The sequence below is a fragment of the Bubalus bubalis genome, chromosome 3, assembly GCF_019923935.1.
Source record: "Bubalus bubalis isolate 160015118507 breed Murrah chromosome 3, NDDB_SH_1, whole genome shotgun sequence".
NCBI classification, from domain to species: Eukaryota; Metazoa; Chordata; class Mammalia; order Artiodactyla; family Bovidae; genus Bubalus; species Bubalus bubalis.
In genome coordinates, this window is record NC_059159.1 from 18,312,280 (window position 1) to 18,328,580 (window position 16,301).

The window sequence follows — 16,301 nt, forward strand, 5'->3', positions numbered from 1 at the left end:
TGCTGATACAGTTTATAAGTCCTTACTCAGTTCAGGTTATGAGAGGAATTCTCTGGTCCCTGTAAGTGAATTACCATAAGAATTGTTTTTTATGGGAAAAAAGCATCAAAAAGGTTAAAGTAAAGAACTGCTGCATATTAACCAGCTGGACACTTACTAAACACAAATTTCACATAAGGAAAATGGAAGAAATTACTTCCTCCAACTGTAGACATCTTTTCACGTGGGTGAAATCCCTAAAAAGTTCCCTTCCTGCCTTTGTTCTTGCAGTTCAGTGGAAGCAGCCATCTCTTCACAGACCCCATTTCTGGGGAAGGACCTTGGGCTGAACTCTTGTTCTGTTTTATGCGTTACTAATACAAGTGTCTGGCAAACTCCAAGACCTAAACTCAAACCAGAGAGCTCATTTCATTTTCCTTGTATTGGCTTGAATCTGCACATGCAGTTACTGAGCAACGATCCTGTCTCAACCTGTACATGAAGAACACGGAGAGGAGACGCTTGAAGAACAAAGGGAAGTTTAAAAGAAAAGTCAGTCACTGAGCGACCAGGTACTGAGCCACCTTCATAAGAACATCATGAGCTCATCACGGTCTCTCAGTTAACAAGCCAAACAGGAAGACAAGTGACTCAGAGAAGAGACTTCCAAGGAGCCCAGGAGGGTTAGCTTTCTAGGTGATTATAATAACTTGAATTATCTGTAAGAAACCAAACCAAGCTCAGAGGCCTTGAGAGTAGGTCTTAGGAAATATTAAGGGTAGCTTCTTAGGAAGCCAACACCATTTCACAGAAGGATGGGCTCAATTCGGATTTACGAAGAACGAAACCAAAGGACCCTATGGAAGCAAGGCTGGTCCTCCTCAAAAGAATTTGGCTTCATTTTTAAAGGGACCTGGAGTCCATCCCCACTGGGTGGGTATCCCTGGGCATGCTGGGACTCTGCAAATGAAAACAAAAAATCTCTCAGAGATCTTACTAAACCTGTCAGTCACCCTAACATACTTCAAAGGGATGGGTCAGCGCCTTGGAATATGGCAAATCAAAGTCTACCTTTGGTTCCAAAATAATAAGCAGAGAATTAGTGAAACTTGCCAGCTCTTTTTTTTTTTTTGGAAAAGGGGCTGTTTGCCTGCAATGGAAAAGGAGACAAGAATTCACATAAAAATTTTGGAATGTACATTCTAAAGTAAAGCTGATCAACTCATTAACGACCAACCTAGCAAGTATGGGATGAATGAACAGAATGACAAAACCAGGAACAAGGAAGAAAAGCGATCATGAAATGTCATTTTTAAAGGAAGGTCAAAATATTCTAAGTTCAAACAAGTAAGAAATCCTATGGATGCTCTGGAAGAAAGTCAGGGCTCGGGGAGGAGATGGAAAAGGAACCTCAGTACTTATTTCTAGAAGCAGAACACAGCATCAGAGTGTGAGAGTGGTGGGAGGGAAGGGCAAGCTGACAAGAACAGCAGAGAAGCTCTAAACAACAGGAGCAGGATGGGTCCACGACTTGGGCCTCCTTTTAATCCTGTGGATGCCAAAGTCCACTCAAAGGCGCGGGGCTGTGGGACAGAAAGCTGTTATCATGGAAGCTAAACCACCGGGGCTGGAAGGAGCTCTCAGGGCCATCTGGCTTAACCTGTTGTTTACAGAAGAGGAAACCAAGGCCCAGGGACGTGAGGCTTCAACGAACTGACTGGAACCCAGGGACAAGTCACCAATCTAAGGACCTGGCCCACTCCACTCCCAAATGCTAAAATCTCATTCCCTGTGAGAATTTCTCTGAGAACCTTCAAAAGCCCTAAAACAAATTTCTGTGTGACAGATGAGCAAATACTAAAGGCAAGGAGAGTGAGCCGCGTTTTACCCAGGAAGCCTCCCCTGGATACTCCAGCTCGCATGCTCCTTGAGGCCTGTCTCTTTTATGGTTATGATCTCCCGTACAATTTAATACTTTACATATAATAATGGGTTGCTGCCTGGCTTCCTAATGAGATAAAAAAAATTTTCCTGAGTCTAGGGACCCCATCTTACACAGCTGTTTCTCACAGCATCCCTAGTTATGCTGAGCACACAATTGAGAGTTCACCAAATACGTGCTTGACTGATGCTTTCCAGGCGTAATAGACCAAAATAAAACCCTGAGAAGCTACAGCCCAAAAAAGGGGCAACAAAACATCTTCAGCAATATTTCCAGAGGACAGCTGCGCCAATGTTCTAAGAGAGTGGTATCGATGCGGGGCTCTTTTGAGCCACTGTTTGAGATTTTAAATGATCAAATTTCTCATCCAATTTTCAACTCTCTTATTGTCTCCTCCCTCCTTAGGACCTGTTCTATTCCTACAAGAGTTAAAACAAAAAAACTCCATTTTAACCATTTCCAATGGTTCCAATGTCTGAAACACAGACCATGGGTTTAGGTTTGATTATTAGATCAAAAGAAAAAAAAAAAGAGTTCAGAAAAGGAAACTCACAACTTTCGGTTACCTGTTTTCCACCTCCTAGAAGTAGAATTAAGCTGGAAGTTAATTTTTTAGGCTCAAATTCAAAATTTCCATAGAAACTTACTAAATAAATAGTCTCTAAACATCCTTTTGATGTCACTTGTAGACATCAGGAAATTCTTCTGCAAATCAAAAATTTTTTTCTATTTTTTGGCCACACAGCAGCTTGCAGGACCTTAGTTCCCCAACCAGGGATTATACTCAGGGCCACAGCAGTGAAACCGCTGAGTCCTAACCACTGGACTCCCAGGAAACTCCCCTGCTGCAAATCAATTTATTCCTGAGGTGTGATTCATCAGCGAGCCTATTGGTCGCGTATCCAGAAGACCCAAACCCAGGTGAGCGCGGCGGTGTTTCCAAGGGGCACAGGTGAGACCACGTGGCGCGGCTCAGCACAGCTGCCGATCCCTGAACTGCTGAGGCTGCAGAATCACTTCATGCCATCCCCCGAACTTTGCAAGCTCCCACCGCCAGTCACTCACAAAAAACTGCCTTTGAGTCCTAAGAGATCGTAAAAATAAAAACTTTTTACTACTGCCATCAAGATGCCCAGGAGGCCTGTGAAAAGATCAGCAGGATGGGAAAGGATTACCAAAGATTGTTTTTACTGCCACTCTGCCCTCCCTGGGTTAGCCAGGGTTTTGGGGGTGAACCAGCCAATCCTGCCATGAAGGAAAGCTGCTTTTTTCAGGGGTCACAAGAGCCCTGATACATTAAGTAGTTCGAAATGGGAATGAGATGGAAATGTAAATGCTATATACTCTGGGTTGGTTTGGTGAGCTAGACTGTAACCTGGCAACTCCAAGGTCAAATCAGATGCAGTTCAGAGACCATTTTCAGTAATTTTCTGAGTAGGGACTCAATGCTGGCAGCAATTTCACACATTGGAATGAACTCTGGAAAGGATACCAGTCTATCAAGGACAATTTAAAGGAGCCAGCCACCTCCATCACCCACTGGTTCCCTAGTTTGGGAAAGTCCATGGGTTACTGAACACATTCAAAGACAGAACGCACACTGCTGCAGAGTCCGGAGGAAGGAGTCAATGCACGTAAGGAAAAGAAATCCAGCAAGTTCAGAATGGATCCTCCTGGGTGTCAAAGGGAGAGGTGGATTGGCAAATCCCAAGCCTCATTACAAAAGCTAAATCAGTCTTTATTAGTTAAGTCTACACGAGATAATCCATGTAAAGGGCTCTAGCACAGGGTTCCGCACACAGTCACATTAGCAATAGAGAACATTTACTGACCGCTTAACAATAGTGAAGGCTCCTTAGCTATCTCTCTCAGACAGCAGCAGAGGAAAAAAAACCTGCAGCAACTACTGACCCTGTTAAAGAGTATTAGCTGTGCTTTTGCTTTGGTGCTTTTAACAGACACCACCATATTTTATGGGCCTGACATGCGACTGTCACAAGAGCGCCTCGTCCTTGGGGAGCTGGAGGAGAGGCTTGTAGGGCAGAGATTTCAGACAAAAGGTTAAAGCGGAAGAGCTGAAGCAGCAACCTCCTAAAGTTACTGAAACTGTGGTCCCCAAACTTATGGACTCTGCAGGGAAAGGGTTAAGGGCAGACTTAGTAAAGCTGGGACATTTTAGAGTGAGCACATTAGTTAAACAATGTGAAAAATCAGCAAAACTGTTTTGCCAGGAGCAGCAGCCTCCCAGAAATAGGCTCTCATTTACTTTTCATTTCTTCTGCTTTCCAGTCTTTTCTCTTTGAAGCAGCTCTTGATTAGTTTCTTTTTAATTGCCACTTAATTGGGAAATAAAATTAGAACACTTATTTGATATCAGTGATGAGGCTTCTCTTTTCATTTCTGCTTTGATCTAGTTTTGAAGAACCAAAAGCTGAAGGGAGAAATTAAGAAAAAGGAACTAAAAAGATTTCTTCCTTCTAAGGACCAGATACAGCTATAAGCCATCAAATAAATGTGGAAAGAGCCACTCTTGGAAAAGCTGAAGAATAAAACAGAAGCAAGTAAGGATAGCTTTATGGAATTCCATTCAAAAAGACCTTTCTTTTCTCTTAAGTTTCTTCATAAAGAATAATATCGCATGATCAGGAAGAAAAACTTTTAAGAACCCATTTTAACCTGTCCCCATGGAGTAAGAGAACAGAATGGGAAACAGACATCCCTGATCAAAGTCTTGACCAATGACTTCTCAGCATCTCAGTGGTATTAACAACACTGCAAAATAAATTCCAACAGAATCTTAACAGCAAAACAGTGTAAAAATTCTCTCCCATTCCAAAGCATCCAATAAACGTTGTTATCTCACTATGAACATCTACTGCCAGCTGATAAGGTTTAGTCTTCAGCGATAAATCTCTCACTAAAAACAAGCAAGCAAATTAAATCCTATAGATGAATCATGACCCGCAGAGGGATGCAGTATAAAGATTAGTTTAGCCTGACTCTCCACTCAATTAACTGCTCAAGGTAGTTTATGCCAGGTAACTGGGGAGGTTGGGCTGGGGGGAATGCTACCCTCCTTTCTTTCCTCAGTTGAGTGGATTTTTTAAAAAATAGAAAAACTGTAGAGATACACGCACACTCACATGAAACTTATATCCACCAAATGTTTAATTCTGGAAGAAAAAAACTCAGGACTAGAAAAATCAAGAACTAAAATACATAAAGAAGGGACGTAAGAACCAGCACCAATGCACTTCCTATTGTTCCAGTGCATGAACGCAGCTCATTTCATCAGTGTAAAGCACTGAGCCCATCTTGAGCCCATCCCAAGGAACAAGGGTTTGTTTTGAACTATCATTAACTTTTATTGCGGCGGAGCAGGTGATGGCACCCCACTCCAGTACTCTTGCCTGGAAAATCCCATGGACGGAGGAGACTGGTAAGCTGCAGTCCATGGGGTCTCGAAGAGTCGGACACGACTGAGCAACTTCACTTTAACTTTTATTGCATATTGTCTGTTAGAACTGTTAGCATCAAAAGGAGATATTTTGATTCTTCTACCACTTTGAACACATTTCAAATAATATTAAGTAAAGATAAGCAACATTTCAAGAAGCCAAAAAACTGTGGAAAACTTCCCTGACAAAACTGTTGGATCCTTGATTTCTGTGGGTATTTCACAGTAACTAAGGAGAAGGCAATGGCACCCCACTCCAGTACTCTTGCCTGGAAAATCCCACGGATGGAGGAGCCTGGAAGGCTGCAGTCCATGGGGTCGCTAAGGGTCGGACACGACTGAGCGACTTCACTTTCACTTTTCACTTTCATGCATTGGAGAAGGAAACGGCAACCCACTCCAGTGTTCTTGCCTGGAGAATCCCAGGGACGGGGGAGCCTGGTGGGCTGCCGTCTATGGGGTTGCCCAGAGTCGGACAGAACTGAAGCGACTTAGCAGCAGCAGCATAGTAAGGCTTATGAGACTTACTTGGGGAAAATTAAGTGTACATGTGAGAAAAATCTGATATCTTTCTCCTCAGCGAGGAGAAAGGAAGCTGCACTAACACTGGGCTACAAATTTTTAACATGTCATTCATTCATCCAGCAAATACTCATGAATACACACTGCTGCTGCTGCTAAGTCGCTTCAGTCGTGTCCGACTCTGTGCGACCCCATACACGGCAGCACTAACAGCCAGCTATCTCAGACAGGATTCCTGTTCTGAAACTCTTCATGGTCAGGTAAGACAAGACAAGGACTGGATACAAATGTTACTTAACTACTGTCATGATAAAAGCTACAAAAAATACATTATGTGATGGGGTAAGGGGGAGGGGGTTGGGGGGAGGACAGGGCAGATCTGAAGAAATAGAAGGGGGAAGGCTGCTTCAGATGTTACCTCATGTAATCTCAACAACTGGAGGTTAAGTAACTTTCCCAAGGACACAGGACTATTAAGTGTCAAAACCAGGCTTTGAACACAGGTTTGAATGATTCCAAAGTCTATGCTTTTCCCATTGTACTACATAGCTTCTCCCCAAAATCATTTCCTCTGACAATTAATGGAGAAAATGTCAAGTCTATTCAGATTCCAAGTGCCAGAACTAGACTCTGCCCTTCAGGCTGGGTCCTCTGTTTCTCACCTGGACCTCCAAGCTCACTCACACAGATCTCTAGATTTGGGATACTAATCAACTTAATTTGTTCACCCAGCCCATAACCATGCACTTCCAAAGAGTTTTTTAAGGTTACTACTTTGTTGTACTCTAAATAAAACACAGAACTTTTTGCCAAACAGTCCTGCAAAGTGATTCATAGATTATAGGCAACAAAACCAACTAACAAGCTACAGACACTGGTCAGGGAAACAGTTTAGCATGGAAAACTAAAAGCAACTACACACACAGCAAAGATGAAGTGGTACTTTCACTTCTGAAACGAATCTCGAATTTAACAACGCTCACATGTGGTTGGGGTCTCTACTCAGAAGGGCCACTTTCCCTCCTTCCTGTTCCTAGTTCCTCTTTTTCAGTTCTTCCTTTCTCAGGAATCTAGAGGTTTTTATTACATTAGATCTGTGTGCAAAAGAACACAGTCCTATAAAAACCAAATCTGACAAGATTCCTTTTCCCCTACATTTTCTTGTGGTTTTAAAGCTGACTGAAGAAGATAAAGCTAGATCTTTTAACCTAAGCATTCATCACAAGCCACTTATAAGCCATTTAAATAATCCTTTGTTCTCCTATCACCTCAAGGTAACAGAATCTCTCTTTAAAGTTTATCCAAAGACCTCAACCTTCCACTTTTACCTCCAGGGCTACCACCAACCGATTGATTCAGAAAAGGACAAGATGGCTACGAAAATCAGACCATCAAAGACTCAGCCAAAGTTTTACATCCAAGAGTCTCTCATGACTTTCCGTTAGGAAACATACATATAGATAAGGAGAGTGAGCCTCTGCGCCAGCCACTGTAACAATGTGAGGAAAAAGAAATGATCGGGTGTGGCCTAAATTTGGAAGCTCAACACTCAAACGTTTGACGCGCTCCTTCTACCCGAGGAATAGTTAATCGGAAGCAAGACCCTAAAGTACAGGATACGCAGTATTAAACCACTTCCAAACTGTCCAAGGAAGCACCATCACTCAACTTCTTGAAGTTCGAAGCTACTTCGCAAAGTTAATACAGCAAAGATACTGAAAGACCTAATTGTATATTGCTCGGGAAACTTATGGGTCATTTGGAGCAGCGGACACCATATACATCAAAATATTATCATACAGTAATTACATAGGGTTTATAAGGTGAGTTTATATCTTGGGATTCTCTAGTAGTGACATTTTTACAACATAATTATGGTTGGTATAGCCTGATGAATTTCCTCCTTGAAGGTGAACTGCAGTGAAACGTTTTATTATTCGTTTACTGCTAATCACGTTGTTCACACACCACCACTGTAAGTAACATTCCTTTTGAACTGTACTGTTAGGTTGACCTGTGTTGTGCCATCGAAGGCCATCGTCCAACATGCTCTTTTCCCCGGAAGCGCAAGAGCCACAAGACGGGAACATTACACAGAACTTTTATATAATAAAAGTATTGAATGTCTCTGGGCCTTAACAAACTGAACACCCACCCCCGATAAATGACAAAGACAGCAACCAATCGCCAGACAAGATTCCGATATCTCAGCCAATAGGAATGTGGGGGTAGGGCTACACTAAGCTCCCGGTGACTTCCCCGCACCCCAGAGACCCAGGTTGTGGCGGACTGGATGGGAATTGGACTCCGAGGATCTCGTTACCCCCGGTTGTAGCTGTTGTCCTCCTCGTTCTCGCAATCGCTGCAATGCTCATGGCCGTTTCCATTCCCTTCCATCATCTGCGGCAGCGGAGGTGCCGGCGGCTTCACTGCTGTATCACTCTCGTCCGCCATCTTGAGTTGCGAGAGCCGGCCTCCGCGCCTCGCTACATGGGGGGCTCCTATTGGACAAGGGGAACTTGCGCGATATTCTGGGTTTTGTAGTTTTTGTGGCGAAAGTAGCCGTAGCTAGGAGCAGGTTATTCCCGGGAAACAGGAACAAGGTGGACTACAATACCCAGAAATCTAGAGAGGAGGCAGTCGTGGGTGGGGAGCCAGCACTATCCGGAAGTTCTAGGAGTTCGGCCGCGCGGGAGGAAAGAAGGGTCCGGGCTTGGCGAGGCCCACGCTCCACCACCCGGGCGGTCGCTTCGCATGCTGGGAGTTGTAGTTCGATGCAGTTTAGGGTTTTGGGCGTGGGCTCCAAAATCCTAAATTTGACCTCAGCCGGCTCTGAGCCGTTATTGGCTGCCGTTAAGGACTGATACCATTCTCAGGTAAGTAAGAGGCCTTGAGGCCTGTGGCTGTGACCCACTGAAAGCCCAAATGCGGAGGATTTTCTTGGAGCGCCTTTCTGCAAGAAGCCAGGTTGGCTGGCTCCTGGCCGCCTTTACTTGCTCAGGATTCTGGGCGGCCCGTGGTCGTTGGTAGCTCGAGGCCTCATGAAAGGCGGTGGATTGTGATGTGCGGAGCACTGATCCTGACCAATGACATCTGACTGCTCTGTCAGGCCTTAGCCCTTCTTGGCCTGAAGCTCTTCCCCACACAGAGTCCCTTTCATTCTCCGCAGCAGCCCTCCACAATTACTCAATTACTTACTGCCATCTTCTCAACAAGTCTAGAAGGTGGGCACTACTCCCGTTTTTCACAGACAAGAAACTTGGACCCAAAATTGGTGGGTAAATTGGACAGTCTAATAGCTAAGTGGCGGGCGTGGAGGGGGCGGGCGAGGCAAGAAGTATACGCATATGGATATGACTTAAACTCTCTAAATTCTTTACCACTAAAGTCCCATCGTCTCATACATCTACCCAAGTAAATCAGTTATTAGAAGGTAATTTTGACATCTTAAGCTATTTTTGGCCTTGACTGAATGCTCCAGTCCTTTGGGTCTCACCCCTGTGGTTGAGTAATCACACCAGAGTGTTGAGGCAGAGCCCAAAGACAGGCTTACCATTCCTAGAGATTTTCCATTCAGCTTGGGTTATGTGGGTGTTGAGGGAAGGACAAGTTCTTATCATCAGAGAGCTGCATGAAATGATCCAGCCAAAAAGGGAAATGATCTTGCCTTTGGGATACTCTCAGAGTGGGAAGAGGAATAGAGTGAGAAGAAGTATTTCCCTTCTGACTCAGGGAAGCAAAACAAAAGAGAACTAAATATAGTCAATGCTTGATCTTATACCAGTGGCAAGAGCAGAAGTGTTAATAATATTATCCGAAGCAGCAGGTAACCCACAATCATTTATATTTGACTTTGGAAGGCAAAGACTCCTGCTCAGCCTGAGAACTGTTACCCTTTCTTGTCTCTCTGGGGCCAAGACTGTGGTCAGCAGGATGCCTTATATGCAATGCAGGCAAAAGGAGGCAGTCAGAGGAGATAATAAAGCCTTACATGTGTTAGATGGATTTAACTTTTCTAAGTATTTCAGTTATAATAGCTCATGTGACTTTGTGAAGGAGGCTTGAAGAAAACTGTGCTTGTAAAAATTAAAAAAAACAAAAACAAAACCAGCGATACCTAGTTGCAGACCTTGGATCAGAACTCATTTCTGGTATTCTAATTCCCAGCCCTATATTTTCTTTTCCTACAGATTTGCAGAGGCTGAAAGAAGGCTAATGAAATGGGGCTCATGAAGAGTGATTATGGAGGATGATGGTGCTGGTGTCTGGCCCCATGCCATTCTTGCAATCTAAAGCTTAAGTAAGACACCCTGCATGATATTTTACTGCAAACCAAGCAGTTTTGGCTCAGTGGAGAGCTTTTCTGGGAGATAGGCAAGCAATGTGACTAAGGTGACCACACTCAGAATGCAAGTATGAGTCCAAGGTTCTGGAATCCAAGTTAGAATCTTCTAAAATCTTAGATTTCGTAGGATTCCTGATTTCTCTATAGTAAAAATTTAAATTTTTACGTTTTTTAAAAGAAATTAAAAAAAAAAAAAAGGAAATTGAGTATATGTGACACTTTGTTTGTTTGTTTCTTTTTTTCGGCCATGCCACGTGGTGGCTTATAGACTCCTAGTTCCGCATCCAGGGACTGAACCTGACCCTGGCAGTGAAAGCACCAAGTCCTAACCTCTGGACCACCAGGGAATTCTCAACGCCTTTTTAAAAACTTTATGTTTATTATTTTATTTAAGAAATATCTTTTTTTTTTCTTTTTGGTTGTACTGGCTCTTAGTTGCAGCATGTGGGATCTAGTTCCCTGACCAGGGATCAAACCCAGTCCCCCTGCATTGGGAGTGCTGAGTCTTAGCCACTGGACCACCAGAGAAGTCCCCAACACCTTTTTTTTAAAATGTCCATTTAATGACTGAATTTTGCCACATGTGACTTCAATGCCTGAGCTTACTTGAATGTCTAAGTAACTAAGCCTGTGTGCCACACTACTGAAGCCTGAGCGGTCTAGAACCTGTGCTCTGAAACAAGAGAAGCCACTGCAGTGAGAAGCCTGAGCTCTGCAACAAAGACCTAGCACAGCCAAAAATAAATAATTTTAAAAATGAAAAAAAAAAAAAGCATATAATCCTGTGTAATTCTAGATAGTTTTTACATATTTTTCAATTAAGTCTTGTTCCTTTTTTTCTTTGGTAAACATCCCCAGCTTTCTGAGCTCCTCAACACACTTCAGTGGCACAATTTTCCCATCTAGCTCTGCTGGCTCTTCCTATCCATCCATTCTGGCAAGAGCCTCATACAAGTGAGCGAGGTACAGCAGGCCCCAAAGGATAGCTGAAGGATGTGCCTGTAAACCTCTGCAGATTCTGGAATTTACTCCTAGTGTTCATACCTCCATTATTCCTTCTCAGTTATTACTGGAGACAAGAGAATATAGTCATTAAGAGTAGGTTCCAGATTCTAACTCCCCGGCTTCTAAGTCCTAGCTCTGCCTGTGACCCACCAAGTCACTTAGGCAACTCACTTATCCTTTCTGAGCCTCAGTGTCCTCATCTGAGACAGTGCACACAAAGCAGTAAAGTGTTTTCCCCTCCCAGAAAGTCAGCATCACTCCTGGTGATCAAAAAACAACCTTTCTCATGATGTCCATCACAGATCAAGGTCATTGCTGTGCTCCCAGCAGATCAGAGATCCCTTTCTTCAGATGGGCCTAGGAAGGCATGAGCCAGGTCACCTTTATGATTCATTTAGCCAATGGCTTGGAACACTCATGTCCTGATGTGTCAGGCTCTGTGGCAGAAGGTAGACAATTAGGGATGGACCAACACAGTCCCCTCCCTCGGTCTCCTCCATCAGTTGGTAGGTGTCTGGTCTGACAGAACACAGTGCAGAAAAGAGTTGAGGGGTGGCCACAGGATGTAGCAGGAGCCTAGAGGTGGAATCCTTAACCTGGGGAAAGGGGTTCTGGAGAAGATGGCTGAGCTGAGTTTTGGTAGCAGAAGCAGACAGACTGGGTGGACATCCTAGGCAGAAAGTATGAAAGTGGCTGCTTTGGAGGTATCACAAAGGAGAATGATGTGGCCAGCTTGGAGTGTGAGGAGCATTTTGGAAGTTGAGACCAGAGAGGCAGCCAGAAGTCAGACTGGGAAAGGATGCAGCTGCCATACTGAAGAGTTTGGACTTTACCCTGAAGAGTGCGAGACATGGAAGGATTTTAACTGGGGAGAAAGATGATGGAATTTTTGTTGGAGAAAGATCATACTGGGCAACATCCTGGCTTTCCTAGGAAAGAGCTTTTCTCCTCTGAAAAACAGGGCCAATGGGCTCGATTGTGAAATAGGGGCTGGAGAGATGGTCTTTGGCAGCTCCCTGTCCCCCCTAGAGCTCACGCTCAGAAAGGGCATCCTTTTTCCATGTGACAGTCCCTGATATACCAGGTCCCTGGACCACAGTGGGCTCAGCCTTCTGCTTGGTGCTGTGTGATTTAAGAGAGTGCCAGGCATTCCCTGCCCAGAAGGCACTTCCAGTGAAATCGGGAAAACCAGGCACACTTGAAACCAAAATAACAAGGCCTGACTGGGTGTGATTAAATGAACTGCATAGATAAGTTAACTGAAGATGAGGGTGGGGCAGGCACTGCAGACCTCTGGGCCAGGGTGGTTAGAAAAGGCTTCCTGGAGAAAGCAGGACTCAAACTGGGCCTTGGAGGCAACTTAAGCCCTGGATTCCCCCATCATGATCGTTTTGGGGGGCCCTTTGGACCCACTCCTGAGCTGGAGTCACAGCTGCAGTTTTTTAAATTTATTAATTTTAAAAATTATTTATTTATTTGGCTGCACCAGGTTTTAGTTGCTGCACGCAAACCCTTAGTTGTGGCACAAGGGATCTAGTTCCCTGACCAGGGATTGAACCCAGGCCCCCTGCATTGAAAGCGCCAAGTCTTAGCCCCTGAACCACCAGAGAAGTCTCCCTGCAGTTTTACTTTAGTTTGTGTGGTTGTTCAATTTGCAACCATTTCCCCCCGCCCACCCCAAGACCCTGTGTTCTATGAAGACAGAACAGGTTGGGTTTTCCTCACTTCTTTATCATTTGGGCCAGCACACTATTGTTTTTTGTTCTTGTTTAACAAGTCATGTCTGATTCTTTTTCAACTCCATGGACTATTGCCCTCTAGACTCCTCTGTCCATGGGATTTCCCAGGCAAGAATACTGGAGTGGGTTGCCATTTCCTACTCCAGGGGATCTTTCCCAACCCAGGGATCCAACCCATGTCCCCTGCATTGCAGGGGGATTCTTTACTACTGAGCCACAGGGAAATCCAAGCCCTCAGTTAATATTTGTTGGATTAATTAATGTATGACTGGATAAATGAGTGAATAGTGAGAAAGAAGTGACAAGTGCTTCAGGATGTGGAAACACAGACAAGGGGCAGAGGCAGGAGCACATGGTATGGTGACCACTCATGTGCATAAAGCACTTTATTACTCACAAAATGAGCTCACGGGCTACTGTCTCGTTTGATCCCTACCATCAGTTGTTTTTTTTGACTCTGTGCAGTAAACAGGGCTGCTATAATTCTTGTTTTATGATGAGAAGAACAGAAGTTCAGTGATTTGTCCAATGTTTCACTGCTACTAAGGATGAGCTTGGACTTGAACCTGTTGTTTTCATACAAAGTCTAGTGCAGTAACTAAATTGCCTTCTTCCTTTGCCTTTCCCAAGGGGGAACATATGGTAAGACATATGGTAGAACATATGTTTGGAGGAGTGATCAGGGGCCAGGTCACAGAAAGCCTTGAGTTTCAGGCTCATCTTCAGAGTTTGGACTTTATCTCCCAGCTGGGAAGTCTTTTTTTTTTTTCTTTTAAGCTATTTAATAAAGAATAAATATTAATGATATTTGTGAGGGATAGTATAAAGTTAATTGCATATTAATATTTATTTAAAATAAATATACAGAAAGTAAGTTTAATTTTAAGAACTGAGTCAAAGACCTAGGAGTCAAAGGAGTCATCTCTACTGGACTCGGAGGGCACCAAACAACTTGAAGTAGCTCTGTGGTCTGGGCGTCATGTTAGATGCTAAGGACACAGGGGTGACTGAGATACAGGTCATTATCAGGATGAAGTAAGATTGTGTATGCAGTCTAAGCCAGCTCAAAGTTTATTACTGCCATCCCAAATAACAGAGCATATGTGTTTGAGCTGAAAAAGTCCTTGATGACATCACCTCAAAACTGCAAAGACAGAGCTTCAGTTCAGAGGAAGTTCCTGGGTTGAAGCCTCTGAAGCTGCCCTTCAGCCTCCAGGATCACCCCAGAGCAGAGATGCAGCTGCTGTTGGCAGATTGGACCACAAAGATGGCTAATTAGAGCCCCGACTTGTACATCGCTAGCTCACAATACTGTAAGGCAGAATCCGGAGGGGAAAAGGATTATCTTGAAGGGATTGCCTAACAATATGCCCTTAGGAATAGCCTGATACCCTGGGGGAGGCGAAGGCATCTTATTTCTATCACTGCCCTGGTCAGTCATTGTTACTGATGGGGATGGGGGTGGGGGGCATCTGGGTATCCTTCTGACGTGACAGAAGTAGGCAAGAGGTTGAGAACCACATATGAGGTTATCTGAAAGTTGTATAGTCCAGGAAGAGGACTGGACCATTAGCTCTATAGAATAGGAATTAGAATTGTTTTAATATGACCCTGTGGATTAGAAGAGATGTTACCTAAGGAAAAACGGCCAAGATTGAATTTCAGAGACATCATGAAGCTGTCTGGAAAGACAGTGCATTCACCGACACTGGACTTGTCCAAGTAAAGTAAGCAGAGATGATGTGGAGGAGATTCAAACACTGAACAGGTGTTTGGACCAAATGGCCCCTTTGATCATGAGATGCAATCCTATTCATTGGGTGATGTCAGTCAGTGCTTCCGACCTCTAGAAGAAAGGTTTCAGGGACTGGAGTGATCAGAGAAAGATGTTGGGTTACTTCCTCCTTCAATCTATTGGATCCCTCCTACGCTGGACCCTGGGCCAGGGGCTGAGGACACTAGCAGTGAAGACAAGCTTCCTGCCTTGCCGCTGAAAGCAGAGGGACAGTTTAGGAAGAGGGAGGTGGAGGCAGGGTGGGAGTTAAGGACCACCTACTCAATTTGAAAAGACCCTGATGCTGGGGGGAAATTGAAGGCGGGAGAAGGGGATGACAAAGAATGAGATGGTTGGATGGCATCACCGACTCAATGGACATGAGTTTGAGTAGGCTTTGGGAGTTGGTGATGGACAGGGAAGCCTGGTGTGCTGCAATCCATGGGGTCACAAAGAGACACGACTGAGCGACTGAACTGAACTGAACTATATGTGGAGCACCCTTAGGTGCTTTTATGTATTTTCAATTCTTTCAACAGGCAGCACAGTAGCCAATATTTGCACTTCGAAAGAGCAGAGAGGCTAAGTGACTTGGCTAGGGTTGTAAGCATAGAATGAGCCCCATAGCCAATATTCATGGTAAATGGATTAACCTTTATATGTCAGCTTCCACAACTACCGAGCCCGCATACCACAGCTAGAGAATCTATGCCACGTGCCACAACAAAGGATAACACGTGCCACAACTAAGACCCTACACAGCCAAGTAAATAAATATATATTTTTTAAAATGTCAGTTTCTGGGAACTCCCTAGCAGTCTGTTAGGGGAAGCACACTGACTGAAACAGCCCACCCTGGCCAGGTACCATAGTAATCATTTGCGTGAGTTGTTTTACGATAGACAGTCCAGGTAAGGAACACGGAACTAATAAGCCATCATCAACCAGAAGAGTTTGGGAAAGGTCCAAAGGAGACACCACATGTCTGACCACCTCCCAGAATCCTTCTCACTGGCATCCATCTTGGTTGAACAAGGCGTCCACCACCAGGAAGGACTTCTGAGTCAGAATGATTGGCTAAAGACAGCACAATCCCATCACCATGAAACCAGAGACTGCGAGCCACCGTGGCAGAGCAGTTCTCCTGGGTTCCTTTACCCTGCTGCTCTCCGGCTGGGAGCCCTTTCCCAATAAAATCTCTTGCTTTGTCAGCACATGTGTCTCCTCAGACAATTCATTTCCAAGCGTTAGACAAGAGCCCAGTTTCAGGCCCTGGAAGGGGTTCCCCTTCCTGCAACAAGTCCAGTGTTTAGGATTCTGCAGTTTCACTGATGAGGGCGGAGTTTAATCACTGGTCGGGGAACTAAGATCCCACAAGCTGCCCAGCCAGGCCAAAATAATTAAAAAATGGGGATGGTAATGGTATCTACCTCAAGGACTGTGAAGATTCAATGAGAATGCCTACAGAGTGCTGTTAAGACTTGGCAGTAGCCACTACCATGGCTATTGTTAACCATTGCCAGAGGCTGCACAGCTAG

At 44.4% G+C, this 16,301-nt stretch overlaps 1 protein-coding gene and 2 long non-coding RNA genes across 3 annotated transcripts in view; 2 read left to right on the plus strand and 1 right to left on the minus strand.

Moving 5' to 3' along the window:
• The window catches only part of NMT1 (N-myristoyltransferase 1), a 33,688-nt gene extending 25,272 nt beyond the window's left edge, over window positions 1–8,416 (minus strand). Inside the window, exon 1 of the mRNA XM_025279943.3 lies at window positions 8,224–8,416. Within this exon, the coding sequence (XP_025135728.1) occupies window positions 8,224–8,354 (131 nt within the window). The 5' untranslated portion in view covers window positions 8,355–8,416. The remainder of the gene's footprint in view (window positions 1–8,223) is intronic.
• Window positions 6,024–7,400, plus strand: LOC123332575. The gene is made up of 2 exons (XR_006549415.1): window positions 6,024–6,160; window positions 7,235–7,400. It is a non-coding gene; the product is annotated as an uncharacterized LOC123332575 (long non-coding RNA).
• Window positions 8,417–8,490: 74 nt separating the features above from the next.
• On the plus strand, window positions 8,491–10,451 carry LOC112583654. Its single transcript, XR_003107757.3, has 2 exons — window positions 8,491–8,776; window positions 10,091–10,451. It is a non-coding gene; the product is annotated as an uncharacterized LOC112583654 (long non-coding RNA).
• The last annotated feature ends 5,850 nt before the right edge of the window (window positions 10,452–16,301 follow it).